Raw genomic sequence first — 23,314 nt, 5'->3', positions numbered from 1 at the left:
AACCATAAAATACTATATTTGTGTAATTTGATATGGAGGTTGTTGAAACAGTCTAAATGCAGGCATTCATACAGCTATAAAAGGATGCAAAGCTTGGTTCTACAATTATTTATATATAGGCTATAACATATTGTGTAAAAATAATTTGCTCTGTACTGAACTGTAACTCTGTTTTATTTTGTTTAATTCAGTTTAGTTTTGTTTTATTTGACTGTATTGAGCCGTCATCCCTTTGTTTTGTGCCTAAACAAATAAACGAATAAATAATTTACTAAAAAATATCAAATATATAATTATATCGTCTTAATGCTCATACAAGAGTCGTAGGTTTTCACAAAACAGCGTTTCAATAAATAAAACGGCACTGAAAAAAAAAAAAAATTGTCAGAGAAAAACCATTAAATAAAGTTTTTTTTTTTTTTTTTTTAATCAGTCAGCTGCTCCGGTCGGCATCACAACAAACATGGCGGCAGGAGGCAGCTGACTGAGAAGAACCGCTCGACATCCTCTGAAACCGTTTTAGTTCAGTTTAAAACAACAACAAAACAAAAATACTTAACAAACAGACAATATTCGTTCGTCCCAGATCTCGAGATGGAGTCCGCCCCGTTTCCAGACGAGATTTCGGAGAGGAAAGTGTGCGTCGTCGGGTCGGAGCCGGTGGAAAACTACACCGTAAGACATAGCTCCGTTAGCTTAGCTCGTAGCTCGCTTTCGCTTTCAGCTCTGTCAGTAAAAACAAGTTATTGTTGAAATAATTCAACTAACCGCGAATACATTTATTATCCAGACATTTTGCTTTATTTTTTTTAAATTTTTTAAATTTTTTTAAACGTCATGTCTTTGTCCTCCTGAGGCTGTTTCTTTTTTTTTCTTTTTTTTTAAAGCAGCTCCGGAGCTAACGGCTAACTACCGTGAGCTGTCACATTTAAAAAACAAATTGGTTTCAAAGTGCTTTCTCTAAAGTTGACTCAGCTGACAGCCCGATTCATTCCTATGTCTTTCTGTATGTGTGGTTTAATGGAGCAGTTTTATTTATTTAAAAAGGGCTTTATTTAAATTTTATAAATATATATTTTTTTTTATTTTTTTTTGGGCTCTTTTATTTGGTAATTATTAAGATTAGTCAAAAAGTTGGAATTTCTTGAATTGATCATGAGTCAGAACATTTTAATCCTTAAATGATTGTATAAATCAGTCAGCTTAAAAGGTCACCACCGATATTTTATTAAACTGTTTTGAGGTGTTGCAGGTTGTATATAAACAACCAAAAAAAAAGAGAAAAAGTTCAATCTGAAATGAATAAATGTTATTTAACTATGTTCAAAGACCGTCTCTCTGGTGTTGAATAGAAATAACCACCTTTTGGTTTTTATTTTTTTTTCTATTGATGCTGCTCAGAAAAAGTTGGATCTCAGCAGTTGTTTGTTTTTTTTCTATGCGGTCGTACTAAAATCAGCGAGTGTTCCTCTTCGGTGTTTCAGTTCAATTATTTCTTTATTTTCAGGTCTACATCATCGACGTGACGGACGGACGACACAGATGGACCGTGAAGCACCGCTACAGCGACTTCCACGACCTCCACGAGAAGGTGAGAGACCCGCCATCACTAATTTGGACCCGCTTCGTTTGAAAGGCTGAAGTGATTTTTAAACGAGCATTTATTTTGAAGTGTCTTTTTTTAAAAAAATTTTTAATTCATTTTGGTCCTGTGATGAGTGAAGTCGTGTTCAGTCAGTCTAGTTTCTGTGCTGCAAAGCATTTTAGTCAACTTTATAATTTCATATGAAGCCATATCTAAAAAATATTTTTTTTAGAAATCTACATTATGAAACTTTTGGGACGGAAACAATAGTTGTCTGCTCTTTAATTTCAAGAATTTTAAAAGGCAATAAAGGCTGATTTTCACACTATGTAATATACTTGTAGTTCCCATAAGAATTGGATGTTTTACTGAAATTGTTCTGCCTATTGCCAAAGCCAACAATCACTTAATATATATTCATTTATATTGCCTGTATAACAATTTGTGATGAATAAATTACACTAATTATATTTTAGTTAATTCACTCTCACAGAAGAAAAACTATTGTGAAGAAAAGAAAAATGGCTCCAAGTTGTTGAACATAGTTATTGGATGAAATTCAATTATTGGATCAATAATTATTCATTTCAGTTTCTCTTTCTACAAACCACCAATCACTAACCATAATGCATTAATGCATAATGCTAATAATGCAGTACATCCGTTCTTAGAGAGCATTGTTGCAAAGCTTTGACCAGGAAACAAATTTCCACTAACTGATTGTTGAGCAATGAGAGATAAATGTTACATGATAAATGAAAGTAAACGTTATTTGTACCTAAATTAACAAAACATAAATCTACTTTTGCTAAATCTGTCCTTTATTTTTGCAGGTAATGAATAAATGTTCTATAAATTATGATTTCTTTTTTTTTTTTTTTTTTTTTTAAAGATGTCCATCATCTTTAAGCTCAATGCGACATCTTCATATGTTTTGTTTTGTGCGAGCGACACTCTGAAACCCCAAAAATAATCAGTTTATAATGATTAACAAAAAACCTGTAAATCCTCCGCTTTCCTGCAACCAGGGCATGTTTCATATTTGTTTTACTTTATTATGAAAATAGATTCTGGCTTTAATCCCGATGTGCGTTTCCCTGCAGCTGACGGCGGAGAAGAAGGTCGACCGACGGCTGCTTCCTCCCAAGAAGATGTTGGGAAAGAACTCGAAGAGCCTGGTGGAGCGGCGGCAGAAGGAGCTGGAGCTCTACCTGCAGACGCTGCTCCAGCAGTTCCCACAGGCCACGCCCACTCCGCTCGCCAGCTTCCTGCACTTTCACCTCTACGTGAGTACGACCCGCACGCGTGTACGGAAAACCTGTCGCATCGTATTCGAGACGCTTCTCGTATTCAACCAAACGAGATTTGAATGAGCATCTATTGACTTCAACATCACGGATTTTAGTTGCAAAGCCAACTAAACGCCGCAGCCAGTAAATAACGCTTCTTCTTCATGAGGTGTATTATTAAAGTACGATCAGGCTTCGACTGTAATAGTGTCATAAACAGTCAGAAAGAGAAAATTGAATGCTGATATTTTAGAGGGTGATGTGCACAAAAATCATTTCAGAAACAGGTCAACAAGTTTCTTTAGAAACCAGCAGAATCTTTGGGTGTCAAAATTAATCTGGATTACAGTCAAGTGGTCAAATTATTGAATTAGGATCGGTTGGCACAAATACTATTATGTTTTGTGTGTTTTTTGTTTTTTAACAGTGCAGCAATAGTACAGTGTTAGCAGCTCTGAGACTGTGATCACATGATGATTAAACAGAAACAACAGCCCACTGTTGTCCGACAGTAAAGAGTCGATAGAAAATCCCTCTCATGGTGCGAGATGATCATGTGACTGTCACAGATGGGTTGACAGTGAACACTGTTGTTAATTATTCGCCGGCATTAATGCTGTTACTGCCATATAAGTGGAGCGTATCTGTGAGGGGAACCTTTGAGATAAGGTTCGGGCTCCTTTGGACCCTTGTCTCTAAATGTGGTTTAACTAATCCAGCCTAACATTTGACAAAGCATCAGTAAAGAGTAAAAACTATATTCAGCTGTCAGTTGGGTGGGGAAAATGTATTTATTTATTTTGCTGTTAATTTTGTTTTTAACTTTTTATTTCAGTTTCAGCAATTTATACAGTCAAATTAAAAAAAATTCCAACTGTTTTTCTTTTTTTTTCTTCCATTTTTACAGCTGTATATATATATATATATATATATATATTTTACAGAAAACAAAACTTCTTTCCAGCTTAAATATTAGTATTTGGAATAGAACAAAGATACAACTTAGAAAAGGATGACAAGCAAGAATCCAAATGTAAAACAAAAATACCCAAAACAGAACTAAATTTTAAAAAAAATTACTAAAAAATATGCATATAAAGGTGAGGTGCATTAAGTCGGGTTAAAGGTACAAGTCAGACCACTTTATTGTGTTAATATAATAGTGACAGGGCTCCATCTTTTAGTAAATATTTGTTTTTGGAGTCTTTAGGATTTTTTTTCAACTGTTAAAATTTACGCTGTTAATTATGTTAAAGTGAATACCGTTTCCTTTTGTCTCTTTCAGGAGATCAACGGCATCACAGCAGCACTGGCAGAGGACCTGTTCCATAAAGGTTCGATTCCTTCGTGACCTTTGACCTGTTTTCTCTCTTCTAGTGTTTCGAAAACTTTTAACAATTAATGAACTCCTTCGGTGGAGACGCAGAATGGCTGGTTTTTATCCACGATTACACAATGTTTACACATTTATTAATTTCAGATTAACTTAATTTAAATGCAAGTGTTAGTATTTATTTTTATCTGTTGCTGCTGAAGTATCTCAGCTCCATCGATCCAATTTCCGCAATAATTATTGAAGTGTTATCTCTGCTTGGTCATGTACAGTTCATGTTATGCATCCAAATTAGATCCAAATGAGAGAAGAAATTCATATTGTGATATTTTAAACATCAAATGCACAACAAATCACAGTAATATGTTAGTTTTTACTGATTATTTGAAGGCAGACTGTTATTTTTTCGCCGACATATAAAACTATAACACTTATTATGTTGCAATTGTACATTCTTGAAATTGATACTATCATATTTTTTAGTGTTTTGTCAAATGAAAAGGCAGAAATATCCTGAAATATTGTCATATTATTTTGATAATTTATAATAATAATAATAATTGTATAATAATAATACATTTTATTCATATGACACTTTGCAAGATACTCAAAGACACTTTACAGGTTTAAATGATCTAAACAACACAAGAAAAGTATAAATCACACAATAAAAGCAGCTAATAGTGATAAAAACAAATTAAAAACGGTATAACTTCACTTCTTTATTTAAAAAAAAAGATTACTGAAGTTTTCGGGTAACATCAAAATCGGTAAACTGGCCTGTCTAATGCAACTTGTTCAAATTAAATTTTGAGCAGCTTCAGACCGCTCTCTTGTTTGTTTGTTTGTGTCTATGTGTGCATGCTCTAGGTGAGCAGTTGCTGCAGGCTGGCGAGGTGTTTTCTCTCTGTCCTCTGCAGCTCTACTCCGTCTCCCAGCAGCTCCGGCTGGCCAAACCCACCTGCTGTAACGGAGACGCCAAAACCGACCTGGGACACATCCTCGATTTCACCTGCCGGCTGCGATACCTCAAGGTTTTTACACCTTTCTTTACCCGCCTGAAATCCACACTGTATATACCGTTGTTCAGGAGTGGATGTTCTCTACTGGTTCTGTCTCCGCTGCTCAGATTTGTGGTACCAGAGGTCCAGTAGGAACTAGCAACATTCAGGAGACCAGCCTCCCCTTTGACCTGTCTGTGTTCAAATCCCTGCTGCAGATAGAGGTACCTGTCTGTCTGTCTGTCTGTCTGTCTGTCTGTCCTTGAAAAATGTTGAGTTTGTTGGATTCCTCCGTCACTCATGTTGCACACGAAAGCGATCAGCAGCAATGAAATGCTCTGACGTATCCGAACTATTGGTGTTTGAAATAATTTTGTGATCATGTCTTATTTTCTTGAATATATCGATCAGGAAATTCCCTTAAAATGTGCCAGAATTAGTTTTGAAACATAACTTCCGTGTCTGCCTTCAGATCAGCGAGTGCAGCTCTCAGCAGATCCGAGGTTTGTCGTCTCTGAGGTCGAGTCTGGCGACGATGAGCATCCACCGCTCCACAGAAACCATGACGGTACAGTTTGCACGCGGTGCAACTCTACGTGCGCACGTGTTTGCGTCGTACGTTGTGCGCTGACGCGCGATCGGTTGGTGTTTTCTGCGTCCTCCAGTCGATCTTAGTGCCGGAGGCGAGCGAGTTCTCGCAGTGGGAACCTGAGGGGGCGGAGTCTGGGTGTCCCGTCACCGCCGTCATCCCCGCGTGGAGAAACCTGACGACGCTGGACCTGAGCCACAACTGCATCAGCACCATCGACGGCTCAGTGGTGAGACAGACAGACAATAATGGTGTTTAAAAGGTTTTATATTTTAATTTGTATGTATTATTAACACATTTGCGAAACTTCCATTAACTTGAGTAACCTGGAAAATTTGAGAAACCAGATCAGCTGAAACTCAGCTTGTCAGACGACTCAGTGAAGACAACTTTGAGGTCTTTGAACTTTAATAAAAATAATTAATTGAACAAAAAAATATATATATAAGTCGTTTTCTGTAACACACAAACCATTTAAGTGATCAATCAACGTCCCTTTTTCCCATTTCACGTGTTCCTTCCTTTTAAAAGGGTGGAAAAGCAATTGAAACTCAATACATGGAAAAGGGACATTGATCGATCACCGCAATATATAGCTCCAATTAAAGATGTACAACAGCTGGCTATGAACTGAAACTGAGATTTTCTCTGTTGTAGAAACTGATTCCGAAGGTGGAGTTTTTGGATCTGAGCTACAACCAGCTGTCCTCAGTGGAAAACCTGCAGGTAACGTATGAGCTCTGTCTGCACCGTCCTCCCTCAGCTCAGCGTCTACATCACTTTTATGGCCAAAAAAAGTATTATTTCAAGTAAAACAAGTCATATTTTCTGGATTAGTCCGATGTTGCAGTCTTGTACTGAACCACTTCTTCTGCGGTTGCAGCATCTGTACAATCTGGTCCACGTGGATCTGTCCTACAACAGCCTTCGGGTCCTGGAAGCCGCTCACACCCGTCTGGGGAACATCAAAACCTTGAGCCTGGCCGGTAACCAGCTGGAGCAACTGACCGGCCTCACCAAGCTCTACTCTCTGGTCAACCTGGACCTCAGCCACAACCAGCTGGCACAGGTAACCACGGCAACGACGTCCCGCTGGTCCTGTGGTCTCATAACATACAGGAAATGTTTTTATTGCTTTATTCCAAGAGGGAAAATATAGATCTCATGCACAGTTTTTGCATTCTTATATTACTGTGTTTACATTTACTTTAAAAAAAATGAAAGAAATAACATTTTTTTTTTACAAAATTGTCATTTAAAAAAATAAATTAAACATGCTATTGTAAAAAAAAAAAAAAATTAAGTAGAACTTAAACGATTAAACCTGCTGGTTTAATTTATCATTCATATGAAATGTGCTTTCTCTCTCCTCATTTTATACCATCCCGCCTACATGACATTAAACGCCTAAATAATTACCTGCAGAAACTTAAATCAGCCACATCGACGAAAAATTATTGAAAGTCTGGTGGAACAAAAACATTCACTTCTGACTTTTGTGACAAATCCAGAGATTAACAAGAGTCTATTTAGTTTAGTTTATTTAGGCTTGATTATTTTTTAATGTGTGTGTCTTTTTACAGTTGGAGGAAATCAGGAACATCGGCTCTCTGCCCTGCCTGGAGAAGCTCAACCTGTCCAGTAACCCCATGTGCATCATCCCCGACTACAGAACCAAAGTCCTGGCCCAGTTTGGAGACCGAGCGGCGGAGGTACGCTCACCAAAACCACCACAGTATTTATATTATAAAGCGATTTGCTTCTACAACTTACACATCTGTACCGTCACTACACTTCTACTGTTAAATGCCGTTATCGTGCGTTTATTTGCTCTTTTCTGCGTCGCCAGGTTTGTCTGGACACTAAAGTGACGACGGAGAAGGAGCTGGACACGGTGGAAGTGTTGAAAGCCATTCAGAAAGCCAAAGAAGTCAAAGAAGTCAAAGACCGGATGAGCAACAGCGACAAGAAGGTACAGTCTGTAACACCGGGGCACACGGCAGGAGTCGCTGTCACACCTGCCGTATTAACTGTATTTATGTTGGTATTATTGACATAAGTTTGCACATTAAATGTTATTAAATAGTCTTAAATAATAGTTTTTTTTCCTATTGCATATTCGGTGTAAAAAGGTAACTTACAAATCTGTTTTGTTTCCCGATTAATTATTGTTATTCGAAGTTGTCACCGTTTTGTTGTGCTGATGTGACTCCATAAACTTTCACCTTTGAACCCACATGATGAGGTCACCGTCGGCATCTTAGTCCCTCGGACTCGACTATCTTATCTTTCAGATGAATTAACCCTGAGATCTGCTGTAGTGGTTTTATAACTCTTAACTTCTAGACTGTAGAATCGTAGTTCATCACTAACAGGTTTATTAGCTGCTGTTTTACTGACTGACTGCCTTAACTGAATCAGTGTAATGAGCTGTGTGAAGAGATTTAATGAAAACATAGCCGATAAATCAAAGAAGTACGGGAATTACAAACGGGTGTGATCCTGTGTGCTTCATGGAAACTTGGAACAGAAATGTTTGTGCGCTAAATCTGTGTGTTTAAACCGTTTTGATCTTCTGTAAATGTGCAGAAGACATTTTGTGAGGTCTCGAAGGAATTGCAGGTTTTGTGGTCAGTTTGCTCCTCGAGGAGTTTTCTGTCAGCTCGCTTCTCCGTCGCTGCAGCAGAGAAGTTCATCCGGTGGAAGTCAGATCAAACATGTTTTCTAAAGTGGGGTTTGTGTTACTTTTTACACACATTTAGCCTAAAAAAAAAAACAGCCTGATAATCTCCGTGAATGCCCGCCGGTTGCTGTGAGCAGCTAACGTACGTCAGAAATATGTCAATTTAAGCTGCGATTTGACAGAAATTCATCTTTACTGACTGTGTGTTCGAGCTCTAGTTTGATTCCCGTTTATAATAAATAACATGAATCAGGAAGTGGCTTCATGTTGAAGGCTGGACGCCCACACAGGAGGGCACGTTAAAAATAATAATAACAGAGCAGTTTCAAGGTCTCGAACATGAACATAACGACAGAAACACAATGGAGGTTCAAAAAAACCTAAATATTCACTGCAGATTGTTTTTTAAATTTCTGCTCATTTGCAGCTGTAAAAACAACAACAACAACAACAACTACAAAACCTTTCATGGGTGTTTTGAAACTTCAGTTTAATCACACAGATTCAGACATAAACTTCAGTTACTTCAACTTCAGTTTAGAAGTTCTAAACTACTGCAAATAATGTTTTTATGTTTCTTATGTATACGAAGAGAGAATAAAATTGGCTTCATATCTTTAAAAACATTTTTTTAAAAAGCCTCTGTGCTGCTGATGGAGCTGCCGGTCGCAGGTTTCAGATGTGACGTGTGGATGACTGCTGTTCTCTGAAGGCTCCCTCCTCTCTGTCCTCTCGTCAGATCAGTGAGGAGACCAGGCTGTCTGCTGCCGCACCTCCTCACCTCTCCTCCTCCCCTCCTCCTCCTCCTCCTGCCTCCTCTTCCTCCTTCTCCTCCTCTTCGTGCTGCTCCTCCGCTCTCGCTCCTCCCGCTGTCACAACCTCCTCTTCTTCCTCTTCCTCCTCTTCCTGTTCGGCCCAGCAGGCTGCCCGCCCCAGCCAAGGTAATCATGTATGTATCAGGCTGTGCGGTGCTGCGGGAGGGAGGGTAGGAGGGTAGGGGGGTAGGGGGAGGTTGAAGGGAGGGGCGGGGTGATGATGATAGGTTTTATTTCTGCTCGAAGTAGAAAGCAGCCAGACAGAAAAGTGTGAATCTGGGTCAGCTGGGTAGAAAACTGCTGGAATAAATATTTAAACTTATACGCTCACTGGAGCTTCCCGACAGATTCTCACGGGTCATCGGGGAGTTTCATGAAATATCAGGGAGTTTTAAGGACTCTTTTTCCAGACGGGGAAAGTCAGAGGTTCTGATCATTATTTGGGCCGAGTCAGGGAATATCAAGGAATTATGTTTACATGTTTAAATTTTAGTTGGCATTTATCAAATATTGTTTTTATCACATTATTTCCATTTTGCTTGAGTGGTAATTCATGTATTTGTTCCACTTAATTAGAATATTTTTTTAAAAAAACAGTTAAAATCGCAGATTACAAAATGCTCACAAAATACAGCGTACATTATTTTAGGCGCATATTTAATCAAGAAGTTAACTTTAGGTTTGATATTTTAAGCTGTTAGTTTAATGTTATTGTTTTTAAACCAAATAAATCAGCTCTAATTAGAAATCAACACACTACTATAAAATGTAGGAGGTTTTTCAAATTAAATAATCGTGTTAATTTATCAACTTTTTTTTTATGATAAACTAAGTTTTTATTGCATTTTATCATACAGTGAAGAGAACTGTGAAAAACATGCCAAGCCACAGTTCTTACAGGTAGAATTACTATCGACTGACTAATTTTGTTCATATTTTCAAAACAAATTACGAAACTGTGAACAGGGGGAATTTGACAAACCGAAGCCGGCAAATATTTCATTCATTTGTTTAATTAAATCTACAACAGAGCCAGGAGCATTTTGTCTCAGCTCAACAAGCACAATAATTAAAAAACGAGGCCGATGTGATGTTGAAAAAAGTTCTTGTTCTTTATCCCTGAAGGTTAATGTATTTCATTCAAGTTGATTTATTTAAAGTGATTTTCTGTAAGTGAAAAAACCCATAAAAATCCAAGTTTTAGAGCAGTTTGACTCTGACGTCGTATCATGTGAATGTAAAATCTGTCTGGCTGCTTTCCTTCAGTGGAGAAGATGGTTTGGTTTGATTTTCTCACATCCTGTCTTTTCCAAACTCCGAGATATTTACCTTTCATCAGTCTGATGGATTACAACTTCAGCAGCTAACGCAGACCGTTTGTTTTTCCACTGTTGTCATGTGATGCTTTTATTTTGGTCGGCAAAATGTGGCACACTTTAGGTTTCTCTTTGTGATCTGTATCACATAAATGACCTTAAATCAAATGAGAAGCTGAAAACGTGGATTAAATTATGAATTATTTATCAAGACAGGCTGCAGTGGAAAAAAAAAAAATGCACGCAGTGCGAGGCTGATTAAACTAACCTCCTGCTTTCGCTCCTCGTAGAGAAGCTCCTGTTTTAGCTTTTAAATCAGACTTTCTAAGATTATTTTTGTCCTTTGAAGATGCTTTTCCCTTCTGACCCTGCAAGAAAAGCCGCCTTTTCTCTGCTTCAGCTGTTTATATCTTAAATCTCAAACTTCGTATCACAGACATTAAGTATAAATAGTCACTGAGAATAGCCTGGATCTCAGACTTCTGCATTCCCCCCCACCACCCCGAGATGTTTCCCGGAGAAAGCTTTAATGGCGTGATTAAAAATGGAGACGTTATCTTCGTGTGCCGAGAGTCAGTAACTGAGCGACGGGATTTATAAACGGACAGGAAGCCATCAGTGACCGATATTCATGAATGTTTGGCCGTATGTCATGTGACACTCTCTCAATGCTCACTAACAACCATTAATAAGCTGTTGACATTAATATCTCTGTTAATTAATATCATGCATGAATATGTTTTAACTTGAGTGTTACTGCTGCCATGTGCTGTTTGATCATTTGCTCTTGAAATTATGCTGCACGAAAAAAAAAATTCAGATTTTATGTTGTTAAAATGTCCGACTCAAACCAAAAAATATCAACCCTGAACTTTTTGTTATGTATTTTTTTCTTAAGATTATTTTCTGGGTGTTTTTTTTTTTCTGCCTTTTAATTGAGTGACAGTGGAGACAGACGGGTGAAATGTGGTGTAAGAGATGTGGTAAAAGGTGTGTGTCCCCCCCCCCCCGGGGTTGCCCCCGCCACCTTGAGCACCTCTTGATCTGTTTGGTTTCCTGTTTCAGAAATGACAAGCAGAGAAGGAGCCCCAGTTCCCCCCACCGTCCTCCCTCCGGTGGACACCACACCTCCCCCTGCCAGCTATAACACCAACACACACCTCCTGTCTGCCGACCCTGCCCAGGTTGAACACACACCTGAAGCGGGGAGGGGGAGGGGGCGGGGGCGCAGTCTGTTTATGATGACAACCAATAGGAAATCAGTTAGTAAAAGAAAAGTTTGATCAGATGAGTCTGCTGCGTTCAAACGCGGTCGTATTTACCGTTTACACGACAAGAGTCTACATGAACCCTCATGTGGTTTTCACGATGTCAGAACTTGTCGTGATGTGTTTGCTGACGTTTACGGAAACGGCGGAAGCTCAGTTCATTTGTCGTTGGACGTTAAGCTAACGTATTATAATTTTAGTCACCTCTTCGTAACTTTAGATAACAGCCCAAGTCTGAGGAAAATGTTCCCAACAGCCTCATCTTTTTGCTCTGTGCTTTTACATTTCCTGCTTTACGTCACCTGACTGTTAGCTTGCTAAATTGTTAGCCTCTGTGGCTTCTAGACGCCGTCCGCATTGTTTTTACAACCTCCGAACACACGGTGGCGTGCGACCTCCCGTGTTGTAACCACGAGCTCACCGGGTCCATTCGAATGCAGCGTATGTTACATACGTGAAAAATATGTCGAGTTTACTGCTAATCTGCATGTTAGGTGTTGGCGTACTATAACAACATGCTAAAATTCAGCTGTAAAATCAGTGTTACATTTTCACTGTAAGCAAGTTAAAGTACAGCCGAGGGGAAGACACTGTACACGAGGCAAACACGATGGAGGTTGAATTTGTTTAGTTGTTTGTTTGCAATTTGTTGGCTCTGATGTTGCTTCATGTGTTTGTCTGCAGGTACAACAACCTGCTGTCAGTCTGTCTGAACACACAAACTGTGGAGCTCCCACAAGTATTACTACTACCACTACTACTGTCTGGTCAGTATCTAATAACAGTGTTACTACTGTTACATCAATACTCAACTCCAAAAAACGCTTTTAACTTTAAAGGCATTTTTTTAATCAACGGCTTTTAATGTGGAATACTTAGAGGAGCAAAGACGAGGTCTCTAAATGATTAGTGTTTAATACGAAAAAAAATGACAGCAGAAGAGTTGGGAGTATGAACACGACTCTTTTTAATTGAATTGTCGCTGTGGAAATGTGCATCGTGCAAAACAACAGACTGAACCTGCTGCAAACAGGAAGATGTCACGCAGCTACAACTCCTGCTTTGACTTTTGTAATGACTCCTGTCGCCTTTTATTTTATACGACAGCTGAAACTGTTAGAACAGGTAATAGTAAAACCGCTTTTCCCCTGCTAATAGGACCCAACAGCAGGTGCAGTTCACTATTTGTCCAGCATGAGGCGCTGCTGTCCCCCGCTGCAGGACAAATCATCATATAGTTTTACTATTTAAAATGTATTATTTATTTAAACTTGTACAGTGAGTTAAATAATGGTAGAGGTGTGATTTAATTAATAAATCTGCGTCTCTCTCTCTCCCTTCCAGTTGCGTCTGCTCCTCTTCCTCCTCCAAACCAGTCGAAGCCAGTTGTTCCTCCTGCAGCACCTCCTGCTGTCCTCTGCTTCCGACTCAGCTGCTCTCCCTGTCCTCCTCCAACAAAGACTTCACCTCCGAGCTCTCCCAGCTCCTCGGCTCCACCCTGAGGGAGCAGAAGATGAAGAAGGAGGAGGAGGAGGATGAGGAGGAAGGGGAGGAGGAGGAGGAAGAGGAGAGGGAGGAGGAGAAAAGGTCTGATTCCAGAGAGGTTCGCTCTCCTGTAGAAGGCACCGAAGTGGGCAGTCCCAGGTAGTTCAAATCTGTTATCTTATTGGTTTTCAGGATTTTATATACGTTTGGACTGAATTTGGGGATTCTCAGTCGGCCTTTGCTTGTATTCATAAAGGGGGAAAAAAAAATAATGTAATTGTCCCTGTTGTATGTTGGTTATTCCAGTCTGAGCTCCGGGGACGGCTACTTTGAGATGGGTCTGGATGACTCCGTGGAGGAGCTTGTGTGCTCCTCTTCATCGCTCCCTGCTCCTGTTGCAGAGGAGCCGGTTGGCCAGCTGTGTGAAGAGGAACGGGAGCTTCAGGTCAGCAGGGTCCTGTGGTGCTGCTGCCTTCAGGTGGAGGAGGAGGTGAAGCAGAGGGAGGCGTGTCTGGTGCTGACGGACCGGCTGCTGGGCTTGCTCTACCTGTCACATGATTTCACAAGGACCAATCAGGGCACGGGTAAGAACACAGTCAGCATGTATACTGAAACCATATAGCTATGCTTGTGGCTCTTTGTTTTAATGTTTGTTTGCATGAAGTGTGTGAGGCTTCCCGTCCTGGACTGAATCAATTCATCTGTTCTTGTGTGTGCTCTCCTTAATGTAGCAGGATTATTATCATCGTTATTAGCTGAAGCCCAAATTGATAGTTATGCTGATAACTACACTTCACTCATCAGACAGTTCACAAAAATTTTAGACAACTTAAAACATATTTTCCTGAAAAATGAGGCTTTTCAAAGTTGTGGGTTCTTCAAACCAACAGAAATGTGACCGACAGATGCATCACTTTACTTGTGTTCAATATGTTTTAGAAAACCTAGTCAACTTTCATTGAGAAGACATTGAACTGAACAGAGGGTGAAAATAGGTAATATGAAATTAATATGTCAGGAGGATGAGAAAGAAATGAATGAATTTGGGAAATTTCAGCTTCTTAAATGAAAGAATTTGACGTTTCTCTTCACTGTTTTATGTGATGATGAACAGAATATCTTTTGGTTTTAGACTGTTGGCAAAACAATTAATCAAGAAAATAATCAGCAGACTGATTGATAATGGAAAAAAACTGCAGTTTCAGAACTAATATAAATGAAATGACCTGATGTGTTGTCGACCTGTTTTGCATTAATGCTTCTTGTGTGATGAAAGTGGGATTTTTTTCTTTTTCCTCCCAGCTGTTGCTCATGTGGGAATTGTTTAATCGTTGGGTTCCTCTGTATAATGTTGTAAAGTTTTGTTATCATGACTTTACTTTACTCTATTAAGTGCCTTGAAATAACTTGCGTTGTGATTTGGTGTTACATAAATGAAACTGAATTCTCTTCTTCTGTTCTCAGACGAAGAGCGGAGTCCCTCCGTGGAGGAGGTGCTGTCCGGCCTGCAGGTGGACCTCCTGCTGCCGTACCCCCAGCTCCTGCTCTCCTCCCGAGCCGAGCTCCCCGACTCGTGTCTCGCCTTCAGGCTCCGAGCCGGTCCGACCTGCTGGTACATCTTCTCTGAGGCCGAGGAGCTCCGGCGGACCAAAACCGAGCTGACAGTGCTGCTCCAGGTCAGAGAGCAACACAGGAGCCATTTACAAACTAAATTAGAGGGAAACGGATTAATTCTCCAGTAATATACAGGTTTTATCAGTATTTGCTGCATTTTATACTGTTCGCTGTTTAAATTACTTTATTGTCCCAAAGGTTGAAATTTAAAACAAAAACCTCCTCGTTTCTTCCAGGCAGCTGAGTCTCAGACCGACCCAGAGCCCCCCCGCTCTCCTCAGCTCCTTCCCCGCTCGCTCCTCAACTCCTGGGAGCTGGAGGAGAGTCAAGGAGCACAGGGGGGCTATCTGGCCCACCTCCTTCCCTCCTCTTCTTCCTCCGCTGCCCCTGACATTCACCCCCTCCTCACGGACATTTTATCTGAGGAGCCCAGCCTCCCTTCGCTCCTCTTCCTCACCCACCGACACCTCTGGGTGCTGAAGATGGACTTCAGAGAGCTGGCGAAAAATGAGAGGAGCAATGTTGACCTTCACCCCTCCTGCTCCTCCTCCTCCTCCTCTTCGTCTTCCTCCTCCTCCTGGTGTAGGATGGTCCGCGTGCCCCTCGGCTCTGTGGTGCTTCACCCCCGAGAGAGAGACTCTTCGGACGGGGACAGAAGCAGCATCACGTCCTGCTCCGACCCACAACATCGCCACAGGTACCGAGGCCGTCAGCGGATGAAAATAAGATTGAACTCTCATGTTTTTTTGTCTGGATAATTGATAATAAAACACAGAATAAAACTCTGTAATTATTCCAGTTTCACAGGGAAAAGGTGATGTGAAGACCAGAAAAATTGAATTTTTTTTTACCCGTCTTTAGTTTCCTGTTTTTAAATCCAGTCTTGTCTGTACTTTAACCTCTCATGTCATGTCCAGGAGGAGTCACGCTGTGGAGCTGCTGCTGGGCGATCACAGGCTGCTGCTGCTCTTCCCTCTGGCCCAGAACAGGAGCTCCTTCCTGGGGGAGCTGAGCCAGCGGAGAGCCTCTCTGGAGGGGCTGAAGGCGGTGGCCCTGCCCCGACCCGGCAGGTGCTGTCCGCACCAAGGACAGCTCGCACAAGGTGAAGACCAGCTACCTGTTCATATCCAGTCAAATCATGAGGAGAATTGACCCTTACTGGTTTCTTCCCGGTTTGACTCCTTGTTGTTGTGTTCTCAGGCCGTTACAGCTCCAGAGACCAGTGCTGTTGTAGCACCAGCAGGAAGTCGCACAGCTCCAGCAGGTACACTTCTTCAGCACCTCTGTTTAGTCCGGCGTAAATTACACCGTCTTCTCCCGACACCGTTGTTCCCCACAGCAGCTGTCACGAGTAGCAAATAACTGTATTCATTTTACTGCTTTTACCCGAAGCACTTTACAGTTTATCTTCCACTCACACGTATGTTCGCACACTATAAGGTGCTACCAGGAGCAGGGAGGAGTTTCTTCTCCAAAGACATTTAAACTAGTGCATAGAAGGAGCCGGGGATCAAACCGCTGACCTTCTAGAGTCAGTGAGAAATTATCAGCACCAGAAAAATTATTTCAAAGGCCAACATGCCTTATTTTTGTTTATTGTTTTACTTACGTCTTTTATTCTTGTTATTTTTGTTGTTACTATTGTTACGACACCATTTTGTTCGACTCTGTCCTGTTTTAAGTTATGTCTGATTGTTAACTACTTGTATTGCACGGGAATGTTTTTTTTTTTTTTTTTAAATGATCTCATAAAAAACAAAGTACATAAATTGTTTCCACAAATAAAAACCAAAACAAATGAGAGATGATCATCAACTTGTTCTGGACTGTTGTTGATATTTTTGATCTTCCACCTCCTCAGCTGGGACTCCTCCCGTCTCCAGGTGGAGGAGAACCAACCGTCCCCCCACCTCATCCCGGGTCTCTCCCCGGGACTGAAGCTCCTGGCTGGGCTCGGAGGACATCAGCAGCAGACCTACTTCCACAAATATATAGCACTGGTAGGACACACACCCTGTCGGTTTCAATATGAGAAGAGCTGATGCAACGGATAGTCATTTCATTTTTTTTATTTCCTCATAAACAGATTTGATTCCTGTTGTGGCCTAAAAATATCTTTTTTAAAACCAGGCTTCATTTTTGACCAGGATTCAGACGACGTGTAGAGTTTAAAGTCTTGTGACACAGCAGTCACAAAAAAACCCCCCAGAAAATTCACGCATTAAAAACAGGAGCAGATAGAAGAACATTCCTCGGTTTCATTGGAGAGAAACTGACCTGTGAGGAAGACAAGTTTCTTCTTCTTCTGTCCAGGAGGGCTATAAATAATAGTTGGACTGTTTCCAGTGAATATTGAAAAGTAATTTTGCTTTGAATGCCCATCAAGACAAACACCAGAAGAAATACCAGACAAGCTGCTTTACAGTTTCTCAATCATTTCGTTGGTACACTGAAAGACTTCATTTCTCCAACTGCATAAAAAGTTTTTTTTTTTTTTTTTTTCTTTCTTTATACGTCTCTTTCATCAGTCCGAGGCGGAAGAGGTGAGACAGGTCCTGTGGCTGTCTGTAGTCCTCTACAAATCTCCAGAGGCCGAACTCACCTGCTGCCTGCTGCTCTCCACCGACACGATCTACTTCCTGTTGGAGGACTCTGTCACCACGGTCGGCCATCACTCAGGTACGGCGCGCCGACACAATTAGGTCAGAACGAGACGAGATTGCGTCTCAGATCGCAGGGACGGCGGGGAGTCGATCCTGTTTTACTCCTGCTGTTACGGTCATTGCCACTTTCCCAAAATTACAAGTTAATTTACTAATATTGTTAATAATATTGTTCTTTTTCAAATGCACTGAGAAATAAAATGTACTATTACAGCTGTGCTATTGTCACTAATACCACGATTACTACGTATTGTCCTGTCTCTACGGCTTCTACTATAACATTTAAATGTTATAGTAGAAGTATTGGTCTCAAATTGTTTTTTATATCATTTTCATATGATTTTATAATTTTTCTCTTTCACTTTAAACTGCACTAACCTGTATAAAAAAAGAGCCATATATTTATTGATTGATTGTTTTGTCTTGTGTATAACATACATTACAGCCTCATTGGGCCATAACTGTACCTTCAGTGTTTTCTTTTGTGTTGTTTTTTTTTGTAAAATCTCATCTCTCTAACTCAGTGTTGGACATATCTGACTCTGGAGATCCGGACACGTGTCTGTGCTGCTGTCTGTCCATCAGACTGTCGGAGCTGCTGGCCGTCAACGTGGGACTGTTCGACCAGTACTTCAGAGTCGTAGGTCGGTGGATTTGTACTTAGGTGGATTTGTACTTACCTCGTCTCTAGTTTTCTGCAGACATTATGTAAGTTTCAACCATCCGTGGATTTCTTCCTCGCCGCAGGCCGTTCGGCCGATCAGATCGTGTGCTGCCTCAGCAGGGACAGTTACGGGACGGGCGTCTTCTTGCAGGAGCTGATGTCGGCTCTCAGCCTGCTGCAGCAGCTTCCTCCTCCCGAGCCGTCGGACCAGGACTTCTACTCCCAGTTCACCAACACAAACACAGGTAACCAGGAAAGGGATGCTGTCACTCTTGATAATCTGTTTCCGCACACGTCCTCCTTTTATCCTTTTATCTCGTGAAACATTAAAGAACAATAGATGGAGTTAACAGACGCTACTTCATCTCTGTCAGGATCTTAAAATCAGTCAGAAGGATTTTTACTGATTTTTCAGACGTGACACTCTTTTTTTTTTCTTGGCTATTTGGTGGATAAAAAGGTTCCTGGTTTGTTTTTTTGCAGGAAAGCCAGTCACTTCTGGTTCAAATAAAACACTCCAGAAAATCCCAAAACTGTCTCAACCTTGTTATTCTGTACAAATTCTAACAAATTGTGAGAAAACTGTAAATTAATTGTGTGTTATACTGATGATGATGTCTGATGTGAATTTGTCGCCTCCCGCAGGTAAGATGCAGAACTACGAGCTGGTCCACAGCAGCAAGGTGAAGTTTATTTATCCCAGCGAGGAGGAGATGGGGGACCTGACCTTCATCGTGGCGGAGAGGAAGACTCCGGCCAGCGCAGCCTCATCGTCATCGCGCTCCTTTAACGTCCTGCTGTACCTGCTCGTCTTCCAGGTGAGAACTTCTCCCTCTGTTGCCCGGTAACCTGGTGGAAGTATTATTAGAAGAAAACAGGAACTCAACAGCATCTCGGGTCACAGCGTCAGATCCAATCAGTGAGGACAGATTGTGGGTTTGTCTCTTTGGTTTCGGTAGGATCGTACCAAACCAGGTCAGTCAGATCCCCACCGCTGGCTCCTCCCCCAGCTTGTCCAAATATGGTCATTTACAGCTCCAAACCGCTCGGGATTACCAAGATGGCGCCGGCCAAATTCCGAAGTCAAAGCTTTTATAACGGTCGTTCACAGACCGGCGGGTGACGTCACTGCCGGTCGCCGCTCGACTTGAACACAGTCATCATCAACTTACTGGAGTATAACTTCTCCTGAGGCCACAAACATTTCATATTCAATATTAGCGGTAGATCAAGAACCTGCGGTCGTCCTCAGCTCTCTGGAGCGCCGGCGCGTCTCTTTAACTCACTCTTTTGATTTTCCAGCCGTCGACTTAAACTGTCGGTTTGTTCTCGGAGCTCTCATTGCGTCATTTTCTCAGCAGGCAGCTTTTTTTTTTTTTTTTCTTCCCCCCCTTAAAAAGCTCATTTAGCACTGAGCTGGTGAACATAGAGGATAATTTAGCAGCGTGAAGCCAAACATTTCCCTCAGGAGTTGGACACAGAACAGAGCTGAATATTGGACGTTCATCGGGGAGACGGAGACACGAATGCTGATGACTTCTGTAGCTGTTATTATCCGTTCCTCCCGGTGGGTTTAAAACCTCCCTGCGTTTCGATGATTTCGAAGCTGTATTACCTGCCTTTCAATCTCATCCTCCAGGTCCAGATTCCCGGCAGCGTTCCCAGCCAGGGCCCCTCCTCCTCCTCCACCTCCTCCTCCTCCGCCTCTAGCTCCGCCCCCTCTCCCATTCTCCAGCCCAGGACTCTGATCCTCACCGGCACCGACGTGTTCCTGCTGGACGAGGACTACGTCAGCTATCCACTGCCCGACTTCGCTAAAGAACCGCCCTCCAGGTGAGCAGACAGGAAGGCCCCCCCTCCCCCCGCCCCCTTCCCTCCTCCTATTATTTACATGGACGGCCTTCAAGTAGCGGGGAGGACGGGCCGACGAGCTTTACGACAGCGAAATGAGTCAAACTCGGTATGTCATCTCCCCCCTCGGCACAAAACGCAACAACAACAAAAAAAAACAACTTGCGTGTTTATGCATGTGTAGAAAAAGAGGAAGAAAAAAAAAAAAACAGACTGACTGGCGGGCGAGTTCAGTCACGGATACTGACCAGGAACAAAAAACACCCACAAAAACAAACAGCTGAAGTCTTGAAACGGAGAGGAGGGGCATCGAATCATTCACTGTGAAGAGGAACAAGAGACAGAAATACAAAATACTAATCGTAGTCGTCGATGTTGTCCCAAACAGTTTGAGTTGAATAAATCTGATGATTTTAAAAAGCCTTTTAATAACTTATGGTTTTTCAATCACAGTAAATACACACATGTCTGCGCGTTTCAGCTGTTAAGGCCTTTTTTTTTTTTATCAGGGCGAGTACAACCTTTGGGTTGTTTCCTTATATCGGTTGGTCAGTGGTCACGTGATCAGTGTGGACCAATGAGCTGTCACCCCTATATATGGGAGCAGGTAAAGTCACATGATGGGAAGCGAAAATCCTACATACTTTCAGAAAATACAATACAGATATTCAAAACAAAAAAAAAACAACCTAAAATATATATATCTTAATCATTTTTAGTACATTCACACACTAAATGGCAAATAACTTAAAAAAAAACCAATAAAAAAGCCAGATGTTCGTAGCGACTGATTTAAAAAAAATAAAATAATAATCACTTGATTTGCTTTTAATTTTAATACCGCTTAGATTTATCGGACGCTTTCTGGAAATGAAATTCCCTTTTAAAGTATTTTATTTTGGAAGTATTGGCGATGGACTGCCATAGAATATCTGCCAACATATTAAATGTCTTGCATAATAGATTACATATTTAAAAGCCATTTTCATAGTGAAAAGTAGTATCAGTGAATGTGTGGTAGTCACCGTCCTCCTCCTCCTCCTCCTCCTCCTCATCTTCCTCCTCATGTCCTCCTGCAGGGAGCGGTACCAGCTGCGTGAGGCTCGGAGGATCCGGGACCTGGACCGGGTCCTGCTGGGCTACCAGACGTACCCTCAGGCCTTGACGCTGGTGTTCGACGACCTGCCCGGCCCCGACCTGCTCTGCCACCTCACCATGGACCACTTTGCCGCCAGCGGGGAGGAAGCTCCGCCCAGAGGGGGCGGGGCCAGCAGGGGGGCGGAGGGCGAGGTCCAGTGGTGCGTCTTTGTGCCGGGAGCCGACAGCAGAGAGAGGCTGATCTCGCTCCTCGCTCGACAGTGGGAGGTGCTGTGCAGCCGGGAGCTTCCCGTGGAGCTCACCGGCTGATTGGTCGACGGGGGGAAACGACGGACGCATGAGTGACAGTCGAGCGCTTGATTGGCAGGCGGAGGAATCATGGGATAATTCACACGCGGAGCCGGTGCCTGATTAGTTTTAAAGGCTTCACTATGCTTCAGCAGCAGCGGGTACAAAGTGTCCGGTGACGTCTGAAGGTTCGGACCGGGAGGTCGCGAGAAGGGATTTCTGTTTGTCTTGTGAGCGATTCGACGCTGTTGTTGTAAAGCAGGAAAAAAAAAAAAGAAAAAAGGAGGGCCGGAGAGTTTTGTTGTAATTTGATCCGTTGCGTGCGGAGATGTCGTCTTCCTCGGCACAACCAGAGGAAACGAATCGTAGACGCCACGAGTTCAGCTTTCCTCATGGCGACGTGCTGCAGGTGAACTCGGTGCCCGTCTGCCTCATTTGAAATGACATCTTCACGTCAGCGGGACCTCGCAGACGCCTCGGATGAACTACTTCATGGACTCGAGAGTATTTATACCGGATTTAAAAACCTGCTGCGTCTGGGGTCTCTCTCCAGCACTTCAGAGTGCCTGTCATTAATAATCAAACGGCGACCAGGCGGTCTCTCTCCTCTGAGACGAAAGCGCGATAAACGTAGTGACCACACATCTGTTCAGTATTTTTATCCAATAGTCAGCGCGGGGGTTGAAGTCGTCGCACTCGGCCGTCTTTGCTGCTGTTAAATGATCCGACGGGCATTAAGTTTGAAGCATACTGAGGCCTCGCGGTCGTGCTTCTCGCAGATCGGAGGGGATCTGGCTCCGCCCACACACACTGCGGCGTCCGCTACAGAAATAAATGGGGCGTGAAGGAGCCGATGGAAACCGGACTGCCGTCACAGACGAGGGAAAGAAACCCCGCGACCTCGTACGGAGCCACGATTCTTGTGAAGGATCCTCGCGTGCTGCGGATTTAACGACTTGATGGACAGACGGGTGTCGCCCAGCAGGGGGCGCTGCAGGCGGTCCGCAGGAGTGCTACTCAATGGAGCTCAACGTGAAACAGTTTGTCGTTTTTCTGGTAAATCACCTCGTTCTGTCCTCTCCGGAGTCGGATCAGAAGGTGGATCTTTCTTTGTTTTTTGTTTTTAATCTCCGGACGAGGTCGTGGACACGTTTAGCCTAGTTTAGCACAAATACCGACAGCAAGGGGGGGGGGGACCAATCCATTGTAAATAAACCTCCAAAGTTATTTGATTTATTTACTGTTATTTATGTGAAAATTGCTTTAAAACCAAAAATCTGTTTCATGTTTTTGCATTTCTTGGTGCGTTCAGTCGGGCGAGGACGCCACAGCATTTCCCCCGTGATCAAAAACGGTTGTTTTCAGTAGCACACGCACACAGAGCGGCTCGGCACAGCCCGCTCTGAACATTTTACTTCTTGCACATTATAATTGATGAAACAGTATTAGTGAACTGTATATTGAAGCTTTTTTATTAATATTATATTAGTTGTTGCTTTGGGACGGACGGATGTTTTCCATCCCGAAGCTGATTTTGTACTAAACATATGAGGGTCCTAGTAATATTTACAACATGAACTCGGAATGATCTTATTTAGTGTTATCATTGGTTTTTTTTAATATTTCTTTTGTGTTTTCTTTTAATGTTTTTGTACATTATTATTATTATTGACAAATGGGAAGCCAGTCAGTGTTGGACGCTCTCCACCCTTCACCGCTGCTGTCTACGTTCTTGTCTTGTTTAAAGGGGAATGCCACTGAAATTAAAGTGA

The 23,314-nt window shown here is 42.1% G+C and overlaps 1 protein-coding gene across 2 annotated transcripts; it reads left to right on the top strand.

Moving 5' to 3' along the window:
- The first annotated feature begins 469 nt into the window (after positions 1 to 469).
- Positions 470 to 21,800, top strand: nisch (nischarin). Of its 2 annotated transcripts, none has more exons than XM_069711242.1 (28): positions 470 to 675; positions 1,508 to 1,591; positions 2,689 to 2,871; positions 4,160 to 4,208; positions 5,078 to 5,241; positions 5,337 to 5,432; positions 5,681 to 5,776; positions 5,874 to 6,026; positions 6,455 to 6,523; positions 6,681 to 6,866; positions 7,381 to 7,509; positions 7,647 to 7,769; positions 9,220 to 9,421; positions 11,677 to 11,795; positions 12,564 to 12,646; positions 13,224 to 13,523; positions 13,671 to 13,942; positions 14,829 to 15,040; positions 15,215 to 15,675; positions 15,896 to 16,080; positions 16,179 to 16,242; positions 16,840 to 16,978; positions 17,507 to 17,657; positions 18,166 to 18,285; positions 18,389 to 18,550; positions 18,951 to 19,123; positions 19,945 to 20,138; positions 21,236 to 21,800. In XM_069711242.1, exons 1-28 carry the CDS (start codon positions 595 to 597, stop codon positions 21,561 to 21,563), a joined length of 4,578 nt encoding a protein of 1,525 aa, XP_069567343.1. In that variant the 5' UTR covers positions 470 to 594; the 3' UTR covers positions 21,564 to 21,800. The 2 variants fall into 2 exon arrangements, with proteins under 2 accessions (XP_069567343.1, XP_069567342.1); XM_069711241.1 differs by having other exon boundaries at positions 7,647 to 7,778.
- The last annotated feature ends 1,514 nt before the right edge of the window (positions 21,801 to 23,314 follow it).

This window comes from Brachyistius frenatus, unplaced genomic scaffold (genome assembly GCF_029030835.1).
Source record: "Brachyistius frenatus isolate BFR_SWC_R1_liver_20210118 unplaced genomic scaffold, ASM2903083v1 Contig_98, whole genome shotgun sequence".
NCBI classification, from domain to species: Eukaryota; Metazoa; Chordata; class Actinopteri; family Embiotocidae; genus Brachyistius; species Brachyistius frenatus.
Note: the sequence above shows the minus strand (reverse complement) of the source record. Positions and strands in the feature narration are given on the sequence as shown.

What these genes read in the sequence shown, in the direction of transcription:
- nisch (XM_069711241.1), top strand. Translation starts at nt 595, where the DNA reads ATGGAGTCCGCCCCGTTTCCAGACGAGATTTCGGAGAGGAAAGTGTGC. An exon ending in AATCCCTGCTGCAGATAGAG is followed by an intron (nt 5,433 to 5,680) that starts GTACCTGTCTGT and finishes GTCTGCCTTCAG; the next exon opens with ATCAGCGAGTGCAGCTCTCA. An exon ending in CCAAGGACAGCTCGCACAAG is followed by an intron (nt 16,081 to 16,178) that starts GTGAAGACCAGC and finishes TTGTGTTCTCAG; the next exon opens with GCCGTTACAGCTCCAGAGAC.